The sequence below is a fragment of the Aspergillus karnatakaensis genome, assembly GCF_047715665.1.
Source record: "Aspergillus karnatakaensis strain CBS 102800 unplaced genomic scaffold BJY04scaffold_15, whole genome shotgun sequence".
NCBI classification, from domain to species: domain Eukaryota; kingdom Fungi; phylum Ascomycota; class Eurotiomycetes; order Eurotiales; family Aspergillaceae; genus Aspergillus; species Aspergillus karnatakaensis.
The window spans coordinates 432,259-453,556 of record NW_027395727.1 but is presented as its reverse complement, the minus strand read 5'-3'; the positions used below and the strand labels follow the sequence as shown (position 1 = coordinate 453,556).

Sequence of the window (21,298 nt, the reverse complement as noted above, 5' to 3'; positions counted from 1 at the left end):
GATAGTTCTTGAGATATCTTTGTTGATTGAAAACGGAATAGGAACACCTTTATTTACACATTGCCCACAAATACACTGGTAACCAGCGGTCTAAGAGAACCAAATCAAAGGAACAATCATGGCCAATTTACCGAGGAGCAGCAACAGGAGTCCAGGCCGAGTACTTGGGCTTGACACTAACCATGCGTTGCGATTAGTTGTTGGGGAAGTTATAGCGCAGAGGGTGCTGCACTTACGTTGAATAAGTCTTGAAAGCCGCACGGCTAAGCGTCAAAGTAGGCCTGTGCTCTGTGAGTTCCCAGGCACGCTGACCAGTCTGCATGAGCTTGTCGCCGGTCGGAGGAGTGTCGACCATGTATGAGATCCACGCGTGCCTATAATAACTTAATACAAGATCCTCGTATGTGATCGAAGAAGTCATGTCTTACCAGCCGGGCTCAATCTGCGAGGGGTCGTATTCCACTTCCTTGTAGTCGACCCAGCGAGTACGGACTTATTCTCAGTCAGCGGCAGTCGGTAATTGAGATCAAGCTCGCGCTTTACTCACGGGGAAGCTCCTCCACGTTCTCGTAGAATTTGTTGCCAAATCGGTCGGTTCCAATCAAAGTACCGGCCTTGGTGTCACCTGTAATTGAATACCGTTAGTCAATGGTGCGCCTTCGTGTGAGAAGTGTAGAGGGGTAGGGATGAGGTCACATACCCATATACTACTCGACCAAGCCAATAGCATCAGTACCAACTTAATTCAAGGGATCGTAGCCACTCGTCTCAATTCAACTATCGCAACGACAAGGAACCATACCTGCATTTGGTGGCCATAATCCTAGAGGACGAAACGGTAGAGGTTAGCAATCGTGCGGTTCCAATTGGAGCAATGCTCCGTGTGTAAGAGAGCTCACCTTGAAGCCAATCTTTCTCAGATTCCGCAACGTACGGACGATAGTCGACATCTTGGACGAAGTGCCGCTCACGGAGCTTGTTCGTTAGATTCGGAGAATGAATATCGTCGTCCTTCTCTCTCGCCGGTCTTTCGGCCCGGAAGTTGTATCGGCCTGATGCGGTCTAGCGCGATGTCAGTGTTTGCGCTGTTTGCATAGGTATTCTATATTCCACCGCGGAGGATGAAGAAGAACTCGAGTATTCATCCCAATTGCTCGTGTGCCTGAACCTTGCTTTTCTACACACTGTCTAGCTCTTGAAGCTTGTGTGCACTATGTTCGGCCGTGTTGGCGGCCATACGCTCCGGTGTGCTGCACGCAACCCCGTCGTACGGCGGAAATTCTGGGAGCGCAGCTTTTCGACGCATATACCTCCCTCTACGAGTACAGCTGCTCCGTCGAGTGCGTCGCCGTTGGGGAGTATCACAACCGAGCTGGATCGCATAGCACCGTGCTTTGAGGTCCCAGCGTCACGGATCACGATTTTGGATTCTCCCGCGAGTTTCTACACTACACTCAAGGTGCGAATTTATGCAGTTCAATGTTTAAATGTATTCAGACTGAGGGCTAATATGTGATAATTTATCGTGTGCAGAATAAAATTCGCCATGCTCGGAAACGTATTTATTTATCTACACTATATATCGGCAAAACGGAGTACGAATTGATTGAAACCGTGAACCAAGCGCTTCGCGATAACCCCGATTTGCAAGTCTCAATATTGACTGATGCACTGCGCGGAACTCGAGAGACACCGAACCCCTCCTGCGCTTCGCTTTTGGCGTCACTGGTAGCAGAACACGGGGATAGGGTGGATATTCGCATGTTTCATACTCCCAACCTGACGGGATTGCGGAAGAAGTGGATTCCTCGACGGATAAACGAGGGTTGGGGACTGCAGCATATGAAGCTATATGGTATCGATGATGAGATTATACTCTCGGGGTATGTTGCAGGCTGTCACATCAGATATCCGTGCTGTGGCTAATTACCTTTAGGGCAAACCTTTCCGATGACTACTTTACGAACCGTGTGGACCGATATCATGTCTTCAACTCAAAAGACTTGACTGATTACTATGCGCGCATCCATAACACAATCTGCCGTCTCAGTTTCAAGGTTCTTCCTGACCCTCATAATGCAGCCGGATACCTCCTTGATTGGCCCAGTGCCAATGGCGCGCCTTCACCCCTCGACGACCCAGAGGACTTTATCGCGTACTCAGCAACGGTGCTCAACCCTCTCATTCAGCCGTCCGCCAGCAAAGCAGCACTCGAACCCAAATCACCCAGTCAAACATTCGTTTACCCCGTAGCTCAATTCACACCCCTACTCAAACCCGACAGCTCAACCGAATTCCCCGCCGTTACCACAATCCTCCACCTCCTTTCCACCTCCACAACCTTCGCTGGCGCTCGCTGGCTCTTTACAGCCGGCTACTTCAACATCCACCCTGCCCTCTCCTCCCTCTTGATCTCAAGCACCTCCCCCTCGCAAGAAACTCCCTCCACGACCCGCGGCACCGTCCTAACCGCTTCACCCTGGGCCAACGGCTTTTACGGTTCCCCCGGTATCTCAGGTATGCTCCCAGCAGCATACACGCACCTTTCAGCGCGTTTCCTCGACCGCGTCGCCGCTGCACAAGCCACAAACTCCATCGAGCTCAAAGAATGGCGCCGCGGCACAGTCGGTGAGCCGGGTGGCTGGACATACCATGCCAAGGGGCTCTGGGTTACTCTTCCCAAGGAAGAAAATCCAAGTCTAACTTTCGTCGGCAGCAGTAACTACACGAAGCGCAGTTATGGGTTGGATTTGGAGGTTGGGGCGTTAGTTGTTACCGGGGATGAGGAGTTGAAGAGGAAATTGGGGGAGGAGATGGAGTGGCTACAGACTCATGCAAGTCTTGTTTCGAGGGATGATTTGCGTAGGACAGAAAGGAGGGTTGGGTGGAATGTTAGACTTGCGATGTGGATTGTTGAGAAGGTGGGAGGTGCTTTATGATGGGGGTTTTGAGGTATTTCTGTATATATAGATAGAAGATAGATGGTCTAGATGGATCTGGATCTTATCTGGACACCAGGGCATGTACAATACTAATATTTGGCTTGCTGCGGGGCTTATCTGCGCAAAGGAATTGGATTTGAATTACCGGCTGCGCATTAGGCATTACAGATGTAGTGATAGCAAGCATGTCATTCCAGTCTCGTGAGGTATATATATGTGAACTTTTAAATGCGCAGACCTATCTATTGAGAATCAAATGCCCTAAACCCAACGCCTGACCATATGTCTAACCTTCATGAACAATTAGAAAAAGAGATATCGTTGCGATCATCAATAAGCCGGCAAAGAAGCTGTCTCTTAACGAAGCGACTCACGCCTTACCAGGCACCCGACCGGAGACCCTAGCAGGTCCAAGGCCCTGCCGAACTTCATCCAACATGCGAATACCAATCGCCTCATTGCCGTTCTTGCCACGCTTGTTCTTTGCGCCCTTCCGCTTCGCTTGCGAGCTGGTGTTGTTATCCCACCCAGACAAGAAATCATCCATGATGTTGTTGAACTCGTGGCGCGGTGGGACAGCATTGCCGTTCGCATCGATAAGACTCGGTGCTTGCGAAGAGGCGATGGAGAAATCTGTCATCCCTGTCATGCCACTGACCATGGACATGGAATCATCATACTCTTCCTCCTCATCGAGGGCGTAAAGTGCTTCCAAACGATCGAAGCGGTCGTCCAGAAGTCTGTGTCCTTCGGTTCGGGCTAGCGCAGATGAAGTCATGGAGTAGGCGGAGGGGTTAGTAAGGGCGCCCTTACGCTTCTTCCGGCGGATGGGTGTGCCTCCGACTGTGAAGACTGTGGAGGCGAGTGTGCTGCGTTGCTCGGAGGGAACGACACTAGCGGGTGCTGCCGGGGCGGCTTGTGTTTTGCCAGACTTCTTGAACTTGGTGAATTCGCGCATCCAGTCTTGGTCGTTGGGGTCCATATCTGGTGCTGGAGCATCATGGTGGGGTAGTTCGCCCGGTTCAGATGAGTCTGCATTTGGTTTTGGTTCTTGTTGTTTTGCGAATGAGGTGCTTGGTTGTACAGAGGCTTTCTCTGTTGCATCAGATTCCCATCCATCATCTTCGTCGTCCTCGTCGAACAGTGTATCCTCCCAGTCGCCAGGGTCCATCTCTTCTCCGGTAGAGGTCAACTGTCCAAAGAAGTCATCGTCTTCCTTCTCATCAACATATTCTTCATCTTCTAGCGCCTCCAGAACCTCACGAAGTCGAGGGTCCATATCCGGCTGGAAACCCGCAATTGCGTCCGGAACATTTTGCTGGTCTTGGTATGTAGGTTTACGGGAGTATGTAGATGCAGTAGAGTAAGCTCCATATGCGGAGCCCATCGTGCTGCGGCCGTCCCAGTTACTCCTTGTATCATCGTCTAGGGAAGTCTGGGCAAGTGCATCTTCGAGTCTCATCGGCTTAGCTTTGTTCTTGCCCTTGCTGGACGCTTCGACAAAGTACGAGTCGCCACCTCCGGTGCCCAGTTCGCGCAAATGTTGCATGTAGTCATATTTAGAGTCATCATAAAAAATGCCATGGTTGGCTGCTTCACCTTCGTTCTCACGAACGATATCCGATCCGAATTCGCTGGCGAGATCGCTTAGGTGTTTCGCGCGGTGCCCTGAAGAAGTGCTCGGGTCTGCAGAGGGAGGTCCGTAAACGGGGTGGAGAACACGATCTTGTGCTGCCGGGTCGTGGATGAGGGGATCATTCTGGGATCGGTGGAAAAGCTGATAAGTGGTGGCGTTTTTCTTATCGCTAAGAAATTGTCAGTGGAGGGCACATCACTGGGAAACAGTAGGACCGTATACATACATCCACTGCTTTCGGGGAGGCATCTTGAAGGGATACTGCTTTATGAGAGATGTTATCGGACAAAAAGTTTCAGGCGGAGATAAAAAAGTTGAGGCTATCCCAAAAATTGCGGGCGGTGGTGGGTCACGTGTTACAGCCCCTCCATGAATGATAACAGGAACAACACAAGATATGGGTGCAAGAACGTAAATCTGCTTATGATAAGAATATTATAGATCTCAGTGGTCAAGGAGAAGACTTTGACCATAGGTCGCTTGCCCTTGAGTCTCACTACCTGGAGTGGCAGAGACAGATAAGAGAGTAGATGATGAGTCAGCCATCGGTCCGCGGGGTTTTTTTCTGGCAGGCAAAACTTCATTAGAAATCCAACTTTCTTCACATCTTCACTTCCCACATCCATCATACAGATCAGTTCAAGATGGTGTTGGCTAAATCTAAGAACTCCGTGGGGCTCGGCCAGAGCCTCATGAACGATCGTTTTGGCAAAGGCAAGGCCTCTAACATGAAGAAGGCCTCGCATAATGCCGGTATTGCTCGCAAAGATATGAACGGCGAGACTTACATCACCAACTCCGCCAAGGAGGCTTCCTGGGTCAAGATGCGCAGTATCACTGAACAAGCAGCCCTTGACGAGTTCCTGACCACCGCCGAGCTGGCTGGCACCGACTTCACGGCCGAAAAGATGAACAACGTTCAGATTATTCATACCGACCAGAAGAATCCATACCTACTTTCCGCCGCCGAAGAGAAATCAGCGATCCGTAAACACAAGAAGAACAAGGGTCGACTGACTGTTCCTCGCCGTCCGCACTGGGATAAGACTACCACAAGGAACGAGCTCGATACTATGGAACGTGAGAGTTTCATGGACTGGCGTCGCGGGCTGGCTGAGCTCCAGGAGAACAACGATTTGCTGATGACACCCTTTGAGCGAAATCTTGAAGTTTGGCGTCAGCTGTGGCGAGTCGTTGAGCGATCAGATATCGTTGTGCAGATCGTCGACGCCCGTAATCCCCTGCTCTTCCGCTCGGAGGATCTCGAACTTTACGTGAAGGAACTCAACCCTAAGAAGCGAAACTTGCTGCTTGTGAACAAGGCCGATATGTTAACCGAGAAACAACGTGAGATGTGGGCGGACTACTTCGTGCGCCACCAGATCGACTTTCGCTTCTTCTCTGCACAGCTTGCCAAAGAGGCCAACGAAGCTCGTGAGAAAGAAAGTGAGGATGACAGTGATGCTGAGGAGACTGAGTCGTTGGCGGAGGAGACCGAAGAGCTGAAGATTCAAGACTCAGGTGAGAAGGAAGCAGACGGTGGCGTGGAGCTTGCCAGCCAATCTGTATCCCCCAAGCGAACCAACATTTTGGATGTGGACGAGCTGGAAGAGCTGTTTCTCTCGAACGCCCCAGACGCTGTGGAGGAGGAGGACGACGATGGCGAACCCAAGTCACCAAGGAAGACGATCATTGGTCTCGTCGGCTACCCTAACGTCGGAAAGTCCAGCACAATCAACGCTCTTCTCGGAGCTAAGAAGGTGTCTGTTTCGTCAACACCTGGTAAAACCAAGCACTTCCAAACCCTCTACCTCTCCCCTGAGATTATGCTTTGCGATTGCCCGGGTCTCGTTTTCCCCAATTTCGCCTCAACAAAAGCCGAGCTCGTTGTCAACGGTGTTCTCCCTATCGATCAACAACGCGAATTTACCGGCCCTGCTGGCCTCGTCGCCCAACGCATCCCTAAACACTTCCTTGAAGATGTATACGGTATTACTATCAGGACGCGCCCGCTTGAAGAAGGTGGCACTGGCGTCCCAACGGCCCATGACATCCTTCGTGCCTACGCCCGCGCTCGCGGTTTCGCCACAACAGGCCAAGGCCAACCTGACGAATCGCGCGCCGCTCGTTATGTCTTGAAGGACTACGTGAACGGAAAGCTCCTCTTCTGCCACCCTCCACCAGCAACCATCTCAGAATCCGACCCCGACGCTGACCCCGAAGACTCAATCGACGCTGCCGAATTCAACAAAGACCTCTACGACTGGGCTCATCTTCCCCCGCGACGCCAGGCGATGCTTGCTGCCGCGGCCCTCAACCAGTCTTCCAAGACACCCGTGCAAGGTCTCAAATCACAAAATGTCGATAAGGGCTTCTTTGGCCCGGGAGGCGACTCCTCCGGCGGTCGCCTCACAATGCCCTTCAACTCCAAGTACACAGAGCAGGGTCAGGAAATTCGGAAACCGCTCTCAGGGCGTAAGGAGAGGATTATGGTTGCGTTGGAGCGCGGAGTTGACGTTTCCGAGGTCAAGGGTAGCTCAAAGAAGCACTTCAAGGTCAAGCATAAGAACCAGAAGAAGGGGAAGAACTTGTCCGGAGGAGATGACTATTGATTGTGGTTTCAAAGATTCAGGGTTGGCTCGCTGGCGAGTAGGAAAAGCATTGCATATACTCGCTCTCATATTGTTTTTCTTTTGTCTTCTGCTTTTATGCTTCATGTCGATTACGATGACAATGGGTTTAGATGGCGTCTTTGGTAATAATACCTTCACGATTGACTAGGCTACATTAGGTGGTCTCTGTTATGGTTATGGCTATGGTTATTCAAATGGTATATACGAAATCTGATCACACTAAGTAGATCTCCATTTTCCAACCCAGGACATGCATCTGATATATCCACGACGACATAAAACAAAACAACTTCATATCATAAAAATAAAGCTAGGAAAGACAAAGATGAATCTATCTAAAGACTACTCTTCGTCTTTGGGAAGCCATTTGCGGTCAATAGGCTATCACTCTGCTCAGTCTGCCACCTCAGCCGCTTGGCCACTTCGTCCTTTCTTGTCTTGTTCTCCCTCTTACCCAACTGCTGCAGGTGCACCTCATCAGGTCCATCTGCAATCCTCAATGTCCGGATCAACGCCCACAGATTCGCTAGCGGCGTATCCTGGCTCACACCGGCAGCGCCATAAGCCTGCACTGCGCGATCGATGACCGTCAGCGCAGCCTGCGGCACAAGAACCTTCGCCTGAGCGATCTCCTTGAGGGCTGACTTGGCGCTACCCTGATCGATCTTAATTGCGGCGTTGAGGACAATCAACCGCGCAGAGTCGATCTCGATACGGGATTTGGCGAGCCACTCGAGGATGACGCCATGGGAGGAGAGAGGCTGGCCGAAGGGCTTCTTGCGGTCATCGTTGATGCGGGCAATGAGCCAGTCGATGGCGCGCTCAGCGGCGCCAATGGTGCGCATGGCGTGGTGGATGCGGCCGGGGCCAAGACGGCCTTGGATGATCTCGAAGCCGCGGCCCTCGCCGAGGACCATGGCCGAGAGGGGCACGCGGACGTTTTCGAATGTGATGTGGCCGTGGCCGTGGGGGGCATCATCGTATCCGTAGACGCTGAGCATACGGTGGATAGTGATTCCTTTGGCGGAGGCGGGGACGAGGATAACGGACTGTTGTTTGTAGGGATCTGGGTTGCGGGCGTCGGTCTTGCCCATGACAAGGTAGATTTGGCAGCGGGGGTCACCGGCGCCGGAGGACCACCATTTCTAGGATCGTTAGCTATCAGTCTAGGGTATGTTTGGAATGCATCGCGTACCGATCCGTTCAGAACATATTCATTCCCTTCACGGCGAATGTCAAGCTGAATGTTGGTAGCATCGCTCGAAGCGATGTCCGGCTCAGTCATGAGGAAGGCAGACCGGATCTTGCCGTCCAGCAAGGGTGTAAGCCACTGTGCCTTCTGTTCGTCGTTGCCATACTTGGCCAGAACCTCCATGTTACCAGTATCCGGGGCGGCGTTGTTCGTGGCCTATGTTCCAGCACATGTTAGCAACTTGCCCTGACTAGAGACCAATGCGGGGAAACACACCTCGCTAGCAACCTTGCTCTTGCCCAGGTACTCCGCCATCAAACCATACTCAAGATTGGTGAAGCCAGCACCCTGTGAGAAGTGATTTTTGGGGAGAAACATGTTCCAGAGACCAATCTTGCGGGCCTTGACCTTGAGCTCTTCCATGATTGCGGGGTTTGTCTTCCATCGTTGCTCGCCCTGGCCGAGTTGAGCTGAGAAGAGCGCTTCAGCGGGGATACATTCTTTCTCCACAAACTCCTCGACCTATACAACAATCAATTAGACATGTGTTCTGAGTAAAAGTGGGGGCTAAACCGGGGCAGGAGTGTGGGGAGACACGTACCAAGTCAAGGGTCTTCTTGGCCCGATCGCTGACGAAGGGTTGGGCGATGGGCGGAATTCTAGCGGAGGCAGACATGATGACGGAGAATTGAGATGAGACAATCGAGAGGAGAGGAAAGAGTGAGAAGGGAAGAGGGGGCCAGAAGAATAAAAAGAGACGAAGGATGAGCTCTCCAGACCGAGCTCCAGATCGAAAGTTGCGGAGAAGCCGAGGTCCAGTTCGGCTGCCTCAGCCAGTCAGTCCTCTCGCCTCGCCGGCAACTCTACTGGAGCCCTTTACTATTTTGATCATGCCATACAATGCAGCGTAGCCAATCATTTGCATCTAGTCATTAAAAAACCGACGTCGCATGTTTGTGGACGTGATGGAAAAAAGGCCCTCGGCCAGAACCCCGATCGATGACCATCAACAGTCGGAGCATACAACAAAACAAGAGCATAAACCCCAATTCATCCAATACCAATCCCATATCTCGGAGTAAAGCAATTCAAAGATATCAATAAGCAAATCCAATCCCAACCATGCCCGACCATCCCAAGATACGTATGACAAGAATGACCGAAAATCAACTCCCGCGACCTGCGCCAACCGGACATATCAATCAAAAGAACAAAAGAACAGCCATCATCATTATCTTGCAAGCCTCACTCAAAGAGCATTTTCGGTAGCATTACGGGCTTGCTCTGCGGATGATTGTTCAAAGTTCTTCTTGCCCAGTTTGGCGAATAGTGATTGGGGTTTGCCGGCGCTGGAAAAGCAGCACTGTTAGCATACATGACGAGCGGAGATTAGCTAGTCATGACAGAACATACTTCTTGAAGCGCTTGCCCTTGAGGTCGCTCAGTTTCTTCGAGCAGGGGCTCATGATGTCGTCGGACGGAGAGACGTAGCTTGCTTGTTGTCTGTCCTAAGTTAGTATCCCCATCCTTCTAACATTACGCATACTAATCTGTTTTCTGCGGAGAGAACCTACTTGTCCTGGTCCTCAATCTTTCCCTGGAGGACCTGGCGGTGGTAATCCATGGAGTTCATCTTGTTTGCGCTCTTGAGGTCTTGCTCGTTGGAAGTGGAGAGATGGGTGTTGGGTGAGCGGTCGGCAAGGGGTGTGGATTCCATTTTCGTAGGAGGAAAGAGGGATTTCTTTTCAGATGAGAGAAAAGAAGATATTTGAGAACTGTGATGTTCAAGAGAGAGAAGTGTTTGACTGACAGAGAGGGCGAACGTCAGGAAAAAAGAGAAAAGTCCACATCGATTGTTGTCATGGCAACCACAACCCGCTTTCATCCATGCCCAACCGTCATGGATCTCTGATCCTGATCCTAATCCTCATCCTCACCCTCATCATGACATTGCTATTCTCTGTCGCTGATCGTCACATGTTTCATAAAGCATTCTGTCATGGTCTCATTACTATGCTCAAGCTGCTAGCCTTGTTGTACTAGTTTACATCCGGTCGTATCCTGCTTCACCCGAGGCACGTATCACTGGCCCTCCGAGTCAGAGCATTCCGATTCAGATTCCAGCCCACCACGCACTTCCTCGTCTGCTCCTTCATTCTCGCCGTTTAAATCTGGTGGACTACTACTAGACCGGACCAAAGGCGGTGGAACGTCCGATATGGATCTGGCGTGCCCCGACGCTGATGGGGTAGGCTCTTGCACATCCGGTCTGACGCTCGAGTCATCCGAAGTTGGAGTGGGAGGCGCATATGCAACAGTCGGACTGAGTGATCCGCCTTGGGAGTCGTCTGAAAGGTGTCGTCTATGGCCAGACTTGTGGTAAGATGAGGTGGGCCGCGTTGAACCTGGACTTCCTGGACTTCCTGGTAAAGACCCAAATATAGGCGAGGAGGGTCGAAGACTATATGAACGGGAGACCATGCTTTGCACACTCGGAAGGTCAATATATCCACCAGCTGTGCCGCGAGTGAATAGCACAAGGCCAAAGCAGAAGAGAACCACGATGCTCTGGATCACCGCTACCCGCTTCTGAAACACTATTTCGTCTGCGAGCACCCCTAACTGTGCGCTGAGGGAGTGTATCTCCATATGGTACTGGATTCGCTGATGTTCAAACTCCAGCGCTACACTCTTCCACACCTGATCATATTGTTCGCGAAACTGCTTCAGCTCATTGACAACCGTCCCATTCAGATTCTCCAGGAAAGTTGACGTCTTCGTTAGCTGCCGTCTTTCAACTTTCGCAAATGCATCCCGTAGAATTCGTGACTGTTCCTCAATATACTGCAGGGACAGACTGGAGTTCGACTCTAGCATCTGCAGGCGTTTGTTAACGGACTTGAAGAATGACTCCTGTGTCGTAGGATTAGCCGACGGCGGCTGTGTTGTTGTTGTTCGTATATTCTCGGCACCCTGCTCCTCTTTGGAAAGAGCGGTGGGACGTATGTCTGTATCAGATGTCGCATTGTCAGATGATGGGTCCAATGGGGCAGTAGTAGGGACACTATCTGATAGAGGACGAGCGCTTGCATCTGCGAAGCCTGAGACACTCAAGTCGCCAGCCTCTGACGAGATCTCCTTTTCTCCTCCGATACCTGATGCGTCCCCTGTAGAAGGAGTTGCTGTGCCAGATGGATTCTGTGCGGCCTTGGGAGATATAGAGCCGGCAGCTTCGGTAGGTTCCGCCGGCGCATCCTGAACACCACACATCTCCAGCCTTGCTCCCAGCAAGAGTAATTCGATCGCGCTTGTAAAATTCGGGCTTGTTGCTGGAGTAATTGGGCGTATCCCAGGGGCTTCATAATCGATAGCGGGCGACTGTAGAGGTGAAGGACCGGTGTCTGTCACGGCTTCTGCCTCCGGAGCTGGTTCTGGCACTTTTTCATCCAGCTCTTCAGCCCGATTAGCCGCCTCTCCGTCGTGTTTGTACTCTTCCAGCATCGTAGTTCCATGAACACGAATGAGACTGAGCGGGCAATAAAACTCGTTTCCATAATGAGTCAGAAACTCAATGCGTAGATACCGAGCCCAGATAAGGGGATTTGTGACCGGGAAGGCCTGAATTTCGCGAGTATTTCTCGCCTCGTAGACTCCAAGCTCTTTCCATTGATCCGGCTTCGCGGGATACCGATCGGCGACGCTGACTCGAAAGGTATGAAAGATCGAGCTGAAGAATTCATAGTTGGCGAGAACAACCGTGTCCACCAAGATATCATCACAAAGCTCTAAGATCAAAAACTTATTATTTGCACGGCATTCGTTTAGCATGTAACTGTCCTTGTTTTCAATCAAGACAGCGGACGAGCCCTTAGCTTGAGGGTTTGTCTTGAGCACTGTCGCGGCGCAGTCAAATGACGCATAGTTAAATCGCTCCTTGCAAGTAGTACCAGCATCCTTTGAGCCTGCAGAAGGAACGCCCTGTCCTGGTAGATCCGCTGTCCCTCGACCTATATCGGAAGCTACCTGTGCTCCATTCTCGCCGCCTGGATGGACCTGGTTTCCCCATGCGGTGGCAGTCTTCGCAGCTTCTGAGGCATCAGTCCCAAAGCCAACGAAGTCAAGCTCTATCTCCGTATCGTCACCAAGAGAGTCGAGAGCGTTATTTATCCCGGTGGGCCTTTGGCGGTCTTTCCCTGCCCCTACCCGCCGATTTCCCCCAACATCCTCCGCTGACTGCCCTGCCTTGGCAAGATTTTGTTTTTTCCAATCTTCGAAGGAAAGAAAGTTTGCATTATCGAGCGGCGAGTCGGTATCAAGTTCTTGCTCCGATTCACGGCCAGGCGATGGCGCTGTTTCTGGTTCCGTCGAAGCCGTCTCGGTGCTCGTCTCGCTAGTGACTCTTTGCGAGCCCTGGGGTGTATGTGTAAGTGTTGGTGTGGGTGCCGTTGTTGGGGTAAAATCTCCATTCGATTTCCGCTGCCATCGTGTTTCGATGCAGGTAGGCCATTGCAAGATCCCGGCTTCGATTTCTCTCGGATTTCTAGCTGGACAAACACTGTGTTGACTTTCACCGCCAGTTATCGGAATCGTAACCAAAGCACATGCCACCCAAGAAACCCAGCTTGTGGTGAACCACCGAGAAAGCAGCATCGTCTTATTGCTCGTTCAGCCAGGTACCATCGCGCGGGTCATCATTTGCGAATTTGAAAGGTAGTTTATCTTCTTGGACAGCGCATCGAAAGTCGAAACTAGACCGTCAGAATGGGTGGGACTGCGCGGCAAACCCTTAGGTATCGTCAGCTTTTGTGGGGACTGGCCACCTTTAGCTCTAGGCCGGGAACTCTGGAGAAATGAGGAGGGGGAATGAAATGATAAATAAAGCGAAGAGCGTGTTTATTATAATATACAGGAATATAGAATATAATACATCAAAGGAGTGAATAATTGAATCGAGGCCAGAAGAGGACAAGCAAGGTCAGGACGATCCATTGGAGATGAAGATAGCGAGATTCCATTAGGGCTTCACCGCTCAAATTCGCTGCGGCAAAATGCCAACCCTACATGCGAGTTAACTTGGGCAGTTCTACTCATGAGTCTCAACCTACTTCGCAGATCGCCGAAGAACTAACTACGTAAGTTCTCTACTGTGCAAACCAAGTACGAGATCACTTTTGGATTATATCCTCCATGACTACCCATCCAACTGCCCTAGTAACTAAAGTACATGAAGCCAGTCCAATGCCAGACCAGGACCATGTCCTTCTGGGTAGAATCAATAAACATTGCTTTTCCCGTAATTTCTTTCTTTCTTTCTGGAGATGAGATAACGGTGAGTCCGTCAATTTCGTCCCAGAATCGTCTGCCGACCCGTGATGTTGAACCCGTGTTGAGAAGAACATGTCCGAAGTGAAATGAAGAAAAGAAAAGGTTAATCTCAAACAATCCCTCCAGATGCCACTTTTTTCAAATGTTTCGCCACGTATTATACAGGAGTGGAAAGTAAAACTGAATACACGCTTGTGTGCCTCACAAAGATATGCTCTATAGAGTTAAAAAAGAGAAATGTGATATAAAGGTGACGAGACACCGGGTTTTCTGCGCATGACGATATTGAGATGGAAATCGGAGATATCAAAAAGGTAAAAGGTATAATGGTTTCTTTTCGGACCTTGTGCGGCCGAGTCGAACAAGACACGGGTGTTGCAGACGAACAGGACGAAAACTGAGGCTGGCAATCGCTTACAGATGAAGATCATGCCATCCACCCACAAGGTCGAGATCCTCATCCACGCTGCCGTGGTAGTCGAGATTATTGATAGGCTTGGCTTTGGCCGGTTTGGGCGTCTCCAAAGAATCACGTCGCCACTCCTTGTGGAGGAATTGGCGGCGGCGGCGGTCTTGTGAAACAACTGTTTCTTTCTTCACCCATGACCCATAATCGAATCCAGAGGATCCCAAGCCCCAGTCCTTTCGCCAAGTCATGTTGTTTGGGAAACGTTTAGACTCAAACGAAATCTCCGAGGGCTTGAAATTTCGCCTCTTGTCACCTAAAGCAGCCCACTTATCCATGCTAGACTTCTTAGGGGAGGCTTTGATTGTCGAATGGATCGCTTTGGGGGAGACAGCGACGTTCTCACTATCGGTCAGCTTATCCAAGGACTCGCGGCGCTTGGAAACAGGAGGACGCGAAGGTGGAGTGCGAGCGTTGAGAATCGAAGTGCTGCGGGCTTCACGCAGACCCATTGTCAGAGAACTGCTTGCGTCGTCTGCAAGGCTCTCGTGGCTCCAGCTTCGTGAGTTCTGTTCGCGCCGTTGCTCCAGAGCGGCATCCTCCGCTTCAGACTCTTCTTCCTCCCAAAGATCACTCCAGCTCTTGGAGATCTGATCACTCTTGTTGTTCCGCCCAAATACCATGGATAGAGATGGTATAGGCTTGGCTGCCTGGCTGGGCAGAGACCCAGTGATAGTAACAGGGTCAGATAGAGGTGGATAACGAGGAGCAGCTTTTGTAATCCTAGGGAAAGCAGTAGAATGATACGAGTCACCAAGAGCAGACTCCAAAACCGATGCCATAGATGGTGTTTGATGAACGGAGAACCAAGAGGTACCTGCGGTTTCGGAAGGCGGAAAGAGATCTTCCGAATAACTCTCGTTGTCGGGAATGACGGACAACTGTCGAATAGCCTGCGGTGGACTGGACTGAAGAGCTTTCGCCCATGGGAATGAATCGCCTTGACTGATGTGGGGGCTTTGAATTGAAGGGGTTCTGAGAGGCTCGCGGTTGGCACTTGCAGGTACAACTTCCCGCTCATCAGTACAGAACTCATCAAGAGCTTCATCGTCTGTCGTGAATGATACAGCTCGGTCAAGTGCCTCTCGAAGACCGGACAGCGACCGCCTCTCAGGGTCGATAGCCAAAGTTATCCTCAGAATCTCAAAAGTGTCCTGAGACATGTTCGGGAAGATGTCGAAGAGAGACTGTCGATCCCTCACATAGTCGGCAAACAGAATGTCGGATTCAGTTGGTGTAGCAAATGGGTTTCGTGCAAAGAGAACGTTGAGAAGGCAAATGCCGATTGCCCAAACGTCAGCTTTGGCGGGAGAATACCCATTGTTGGCCGGATCATATTGTTCTGGAGCCATGTAGCGATCACTCCCAACACAGGCTTCGTAGCACCACGGCTCACGGGTTGCAAGACCCAGGTCGCCGAGCTTCATGGCACCATCCTGAGTGAGGAAGATGTTCTCTGGCTTGATGTCTCGGTGATACAGGCCATTGGCATGCATGAACTCGACGGCACTAACCAGCTGAAGCATGAATTCGCGAACATGCTCCGTCTCAAGCGGACCGCGATTGAGTCGGATGGCTTCATAGAGATCACCATTGGCACAATACTCCAAAACAAGGTATAAATGAGTCGTTGTTTCAAAGTGATGCACAAGATTGACGATATTCGGGTGATAGGCAAGGCGCTGGTGGCAATCGAGTTCCTCAAAGCGGCCATCGCCAGACGGAGTCCACGACTCATTCGGCGACGACTTCATCATGCACTTGATTGCAACATCGCGGCCGGTCTGAATATCGTTTGCCAGGAAGACCATTCCAAACGAGCCATGGTTGAGAGGAGCCACGGTGCGAAAGCGTCCATCCAACAGTTGGCCTGGGATAAAACTGTTCTTCAGAGACTCCATGACTAGGTATTAATCAGACAGTGACGGTAATCTTCCAGAGATCTGACTGTCGTGGTCCGAAGACAAAACGAGGTTGATGGCGAAGACGAAGAAACGGCAGGGCCCAGAAAATGAGACAAGAGCTCTATAATCGCGCTGGGATGCAGGAACAGACGTCTGACAAGACCAATGAGACGTAATCGAAGGCTGATCAAATGTGTAGTGTCGGCCCGCAGTTCCAAATAGACTTCACCGCCGAGAACCCAAGAGAAAAGGAAATGTGGAAAGAGATGATATTGAACAAGAAACACAAGGTCTCATATAAATAGTTGAAGTGTCGAAGATTTGTTTGAACGAGTAAAGGAATCGAGAGATAGTGAGACAGCGCGAAGCGCAGATCGGAACGAACCCAGGAGGGGTTAATGACGCAAGGAAAATGTAGAGACCGTTATAGTGTCATTGGTATGTCGTTCCAATATTGACAGCTAAAGTTCGATGTAAGGATAGTAGAGTGGTTGACGAAAGAGTGTCCGAACCGGAAAGACGACGACCGTGAGGAGCACGGATTGATAGAGATGAGATGGATGAAAAACGCTGCGTAATATCGTAACCGCAATATAGATTGTATAAAAAAGGAAAACAGAAGACGGCTCGTTATAAATGGCCTTCGAACACCAGGTTGAAGGTCGGACTGGTCGTGACTCAGAAAGAGGAGCAGCTAGACACTAGTCATAGATTGCCCCAGGGTCGATAGTAGCGGCGGTCCCACTAGGTTGATGCTATATACTCAATCTGAGCCTCTGGACACTGGCAAAGGGTCTTCGATGCCTCGGCGGAATGAAGAACCAAGTACCAGTAGCCGGCCCAGGTTGCGAACAGCGCCCAGCGCCCAGCGGACAGCTCAGTAAGCTCGATATCGACTCGATTTCTGTACAACAGAGACCTCAACCCTTGAAAATTTAGGTTTGCGAAGCGTAGCACGTCTTTTGAGAAGGTCAGCGACAATTCCTGGGTCCCAGAAAGCCGTTCTGAGGTGGTGGACCGTGATGAGTCACTGTGGTCGGTCGAAGGCTCGAGAAACAAGACACGTTCGGGCGACAATGGAAAGGTAGGTAGAAGTAAACCAGCAAGTACACACGATCTCGAAAGCAAAATCACGATCTGATCTAGTTTCGGCGCTGAAGAGGACTGTTTGGTTTGTTGTGACGAGGTGGTGATACGGGAGAGCGAGGTAGCGGTAGCGGGAGCGGTAGCGGAGAGATGACGGTAAGGTCAAGAGGCGAAGGAGGGAGAGGGCGAGAGAGACGGACGAAAGAAGTCGGTGAGGGCGAGGACGGGATGAAGAGAAGAGAAAGCGGGATGGAGGAAATGAGAGATGAGGAAGTAGTAGGTAGGAAGAAGAGGAGGTAGGAACGATAGATAGGAGACGGATCGGATGGCAGCTGGCGGATGGAGATGGAGATGGATGGATAAGGAGGTACTCGAGAGAGTTGGGGGAATGATTCACTGATAGGCTACTGGGCTGAGGGGGGGCGAAAGAAGCACGAAGAACGTTGGGTTGGGGAGGGGACCATGACCGTCATTTACCACTTTCTTCAAGGATCTCTGAGGCCTTGCTCATAAAATACCCGTAAGATTACCAAGGCTAGCGTCAACCGCCAATTGTACGTGTGATCCTCAGAGGACTCCATCCATGAGCTCTTTTTGATTGGATATTGGCAGGCCGCTATCGCTGCATCCGGGAACTGCCCCACACCCCCCCCTGATTATGCAATGCCAGATGGTGGAATTCGGCAGAAGAGGAAGACGACGGCCGGTGTTGGTGGATTTCACCATCGTGGCATCGTCATCAGTCATCAGAAGACACGGTTGCTGCTTTCTGGTTCATCTCTCACCTTTCTCTACGTGTCTGTGGAGAGGACCACCTTTCAGTGAAATGTGACTCAGGAGGAAATCAAGAATGGGGTGTGCCTAGATCATTCCTCATCACCATTGATTACAATTAACAAACTACAACCAATGTTTCAGATCATTGCAGGCATGACGACTCTTGCTCCTGGGCTTCGTGATCGACCTCAACTCCTTTTAAGGTTCGTAAGGTTATGCGGGGTCATCAATTGTCAACAAGACAGTTTCGAATAGAGATGTTTATCCCTTGAACTCTACAGTAGTTATAGAAGTACTAGTACAAAGATAACGGTCTGTGAGTTGAGACAACTGAATCATTCATCTGATACGGCAGCACAAAGGAACAACCGCAGTAAGAACAAGCCGACGAACCAGTAATCTGTTCGAAGACAGGGATGCGAGACTGGGCACAGGGCAGCGTTGTCCCCAGAATTGGACTAAGGCCGAGCTGCTGCAGGTCCAGACAAGAGCCAGGATCCATCAATCAACCTCCGACACGGCGGTCGTTATTGTTATTAGTTATTACTCAAAATCGGGATTTTCAATCGTGCTGGCTTGACGAACTCCACCTGGTGAGGAGTGCATGATGAGTACGATGAGCAAGATTCGCAATTTCTCCATCCTCGGGTGCCTGAAGCATGGCAGAAAGATGGAGTCATGGTTATGGACAGCCAATTCCATGTTTTTTGCTGATTTTGCTGCTAGTCCTCTTTAGGCCTGCAGCACAGGCGCTAATGTGGGCCTCAGGCTGCAAGCCAATAAGGTGGAGATGATGCCAAAAGAGAGGGCGTTCTAAATGCGTCCACGTCTCGAATTGTCTGGGGTGTTCTGGATGATCAAGCTTGAGACTGTCTCAGCACCGAGCAGAATGAGCCATGGTTTCCCCTATGTTGCCATATTCGATACCGGCGATTCGCCTTCCAACAGCGGCAAAAGGGATCCCGAGATCGAGCCAATGCTGTACTCCGTAGCTGACTCTTGTTACCGCTGTTCCAGTTGCCGCTTCATCGCATCATGCAAAGTCCTCGAGCGGCAGACCTGTGGCTGGGAGGGCTTCTTTCCGGCCGGCATGAGATGCAGAGACTGCACCCCGGCTGCAGGGCGCATCCCTTTTCCTACCCAAGTCCTGAAGATAGGCCAGTTGGCGGTGAGCTGCACGTTAGTGCCGTCCTGACCGCTCTGTTTGTGTGGTGGTAAGGTTCAGCAGTGCAGTTAAACTTGCGTGTCTCAAACCACCTGTGTCGTTCTTCCAAGAAAGAAAAGGCCCTTTCTGGGGACGTGCATGCAGTAGCCTACCGAGTTTTCAGAGCTGGTGCCAATCTCCTGGCAGAGCAGTAACAGCAGTTGGAATCGACGGCTAACTTTCCAAGTTGACTCCCGCCATCGTGTGATGCGCCTCTGGTGTATGGACACACCACACCACTTTCTACTACTCGAAGACCTTCTTTTCGTCTTCACCATTCAAAGCCCAACCTCCTACTATGGTGCTCGACGCAGTTTCGCTGGTTGATGTCGTTGATCTTCGTTTCGATCGTCAGGACAACCCCTCAATACAAAGCAGTTGAAACGAAAGGGCAGCCGCTACAGGGACAGGAAACATCTTCCGTCAGATACCACAGTATCCAGATTCCAGAGTCCCTTTGAGGAAACCAGGCCCGATCGTGACTTCGAGTTCCCATTGCTGAAAGTCAGACTATTGATTGAACTGATCACAACATCGGCTGCTCGCTTACCCCGCACGATCTTCACAGGCGCGAAGGCTTGGTTGAATTTGAAACGATGGCCTACTGGAAGATATTCCCCGGATTGCGGGCCACCTGACGCCCGGGCGAATTTTTGAGTCCATCTCCAATGCTCCGTTTAGCGATACTCCGGGGAATCCCAACGCGAGAGTACCTTTGGTCCTGTGAAGTTTGAACTCTCTCGAGAGGAACCCCAGATTGATCTCGTGAGGATTAAGTTTCCTTTCATGCCTCCCCAAGTCTGCCTTCCCCAACCGATCCCCAACCCCACCACGAAGAATGGAGGAGCGAGATCGACTCAGGACTGTGGATTCCCCCTCCTTGATGTCTTTTCTTTTTCCTTCAATATGACCTCCGGTCTGCCTATTTCCGGCAAGCATCCACATGCTCTGTGGTGAGGGAGAATATGGGGTACATCAGATGATGTACTCCAGTCTGTACTGTACTATTGACATCTTAGCCCGCCCATTCAATAGTACATGCACTGCAATTTTAATGGCCCGTTCATTCGGCCGGTCGGGTCCATGCATCATTTCCTCCAGTCTTCTGTCAACGGAGGATTAACCGCTCCGCGAGAACCAGTGGCAGGTCAGTGGAATTTGCCACCAGCCACTCCATTGCTCTTCATTGCTACTCAGGCAACAGGCTGCCTCCCGTGAACGATTGACTTATCATATTCCCTCAATGTTTGTCGTTGAATCATCAGCAAGGGGGTTTTGAATCCCTTATCAGTGAGAAGAGGGGAAAGGGCTCTCGGCTGAGATCACGATGAACTCATTGATTCGCTCCAACCCTTGATGATAACGAGAAGCATGAGACCCCGATGCATGCGCCCTACCGGAGTAGAGAGGAGAGTCAAATTCTTCAGAGTCTATATCCAGAATATTCGATGCAGTTCAATTCGATTCAGGCCAGTTGCCATTGCTACTCGAACTGTCAAGGTCCCGCCTCCCCCTCCCCAGATTAGCATGCAGAACAGGCCCTCCACATAGCTCAGTAAATACTAAATAGACAAGCTTGTAATCGCGCCAACATGTTGCATGCCATTGCAGCTTAATGCTGAACAAAGGCCCGGCGCAGCAAGTACAAAATATCCTCCGTTTGACACTGCATCGGAACCTGCACATCCGCCCGAAAAATGCAGGCAGCGCTCAATGCCAATGTTTCAATCTGGGGCTGGCCCATCAACAAACAAACACCACCACTGACATCAACATGAAGAACAACAATAACAACACCCCCGTCAGCAACAATAATGCCTTATCGCCTAGCTCCCATACTAAAAAGCCCTATAGCTATCGTAGTACGCCGTACTACAGACCCCAGGAAATCTCTCGACCACTCAAAACATAGCAATCGTTATCACGGAATCGGCTCAACGCCATCCCCGACACAGCATGACACAACGCCAGAGAACAGCCCAATCCGCGGCCTGTCGTCGTCAGCATCACACCATCACGTAACTCCTAAACTCACCTTTGTTGCAGATGGCGGATAGAAATCACGCCATCTTGATGATCGTCGTCAGCTTTGCGGTTGAGCTAGCGATGCCTTTCTATCGGGGTTGGGCTATG

At 50.9% G+C, this 21,298-nt stretch overlaps 6 protein-coding genes across 6 annotated transcripts; 2 read left to right on the top strand and 4 right to left on the bottom strand.

The window, feature by feature from the left end:
* Nucleotides 1-5: 5 nt before the first annotated feature.
* BJY04DRAFT_185312 (complex I NDUFA12 subunit family protein) lies at nucleotides 6-1,009 on the bottom strand. Its single transcript, XM_073710747.1, has 7 exons — nucleotides 900-1,009; nucleotides 803-823; nucleotides 701-707; nucleotides 548-625; nucleotides 429-492; nucleotides 237-374; nucleotides 6-176 (listed from the first exon to the last, which is right to left on the bottom strand). Exons 1-7 carry the CDS (start codon nucleotides 948-950, stop codon nucleotides 128-130), a joined length of 408 nt encoding a protein of 135 aa, XP_073573119.1. The 5' UTR covers nucleotides 951-1,009; the 3' UTR covers nucleotides 6-127.
* A 143-nt stretch (nucleotides 1,010-1,152) lies between these two features.
* On the top strand, nucleotides 1,153-3,056 carry BJY04DRAFT_185308 (CDP-diacylglycerol--glycerol-3-phosphate 3-phosphatidyltransferase). Its single transcript, XM_073710746.1, has 3 exons — nucleotides 1,153-1,459; nucleotides 1,534-1,883; nucleotides 1,937-3,056. The coding sequence occupies exons 1-3, from the start codon at nucleotides 1,214-1,216 to the stop codon at nucleotides 2,937-2,939; spliced, it is 1,599 nt and encodes a 532-aa protein (XP_073573118.1). The 5' UTR covers nucleotides 1,153-1,213; the 3' UTR covers nucleotides 2,940-3,056.
* A 59-nt stretch (nucleotides 3,057-3,115) lies between these two features.
* BJY04DRAFT_185307 (ribosome biogenesis protein LTV1) lies at nucleotides 3,116-4,846 on the bottom strand. The gene is made up of 2 exons (XM_073710745.1): nucleotides 4,805-4,846; nucleotides 3,116-4,747 (listed from the first exon to the last, which is right to left on the bottom strand). The coding sequence occupies exons 1-2, from the start codon at nucleotides 4,825-4,827 to the stop codon at nucleotides 3,313-3,315; spliced, it is 1,458 nt and encodes a 485-aa protein (XP_073573117.1). The 5' UTR covers nucleotides 4,828-4,846; the 3' UTR covers nucleotides 3,116-3,312.
* Nucleotides 4,847-5,052: 206 nt separating this feature from the next.
* Nucleotides 5,053-7,403, top strand: BJY04DRAFT_185306 (ribosome biogenesis GTPase LSG1). Its single transcript, XM_073710744.1, has one exon. It carries the CDS (start codon nucleotides 5,223-5,225, stop codon nucleotides 7,188-7,190), a length of 1,968 nt encoding a protein of 655 aa, XP_073573116.1. The 5' UTR covers nucleotides 5,053-5,222; the 3' UTR covers nucleotides 7,191-7,403.
* A 143-nt stretch (nucleotides 7,404-7,546) lies between these two features.
* BJY04DRAFT_226713 (uncharacterized protein) lies at nucleotides 7,547-13,350 on the bottom strand (the record flags this gene model as incomplete). The annotated part of the gene is made up of 6 exons (XM_073718476.1): nucleotides 10,490-13,350; nucleotides 9,978-10,178; nucleotides 9,813-9,906; nucleotides 8,680-8,925; nucleotides 8,407-8,619; nucleotides 7,547-8,356 (listed from the first exon to the last, which is right to left on the bottom strand). Exons 1-6 carry the CDS (start codon nucleotides 13,051-13,053, stop codon nucleotides 7,547-7,549), a joined length of 4,128 nt encoding a protein of 1,375 aa, XP_073573115.1. The 5' UTR covers nucleotides 13,054-13,350.
* Nucleotides 13,351-13,393: 43 nt separating this feature from the next.
* On the bottom strand, nucleotides 13,394-16,725 carry BJY04DRAFT_185302 (putative serine/threonine protein kinase). Its single transcript, XM_073710743.1, has one exon. It carries the CDS (start codon nucleotides 16,093-16,095, stop codon nucleotides 14,143-14,145), a length of 1,953 nt encoding a protein of 650 aa, XP_073573114.1. The 5' UTR covers nucleotides 16,096-16,725; the 3' UTR covers nucleotides 13,394-14,142.
* Between the last annotated feature and the right edge of the window lie 4,573 nt (nucleotides 16,726-21,298).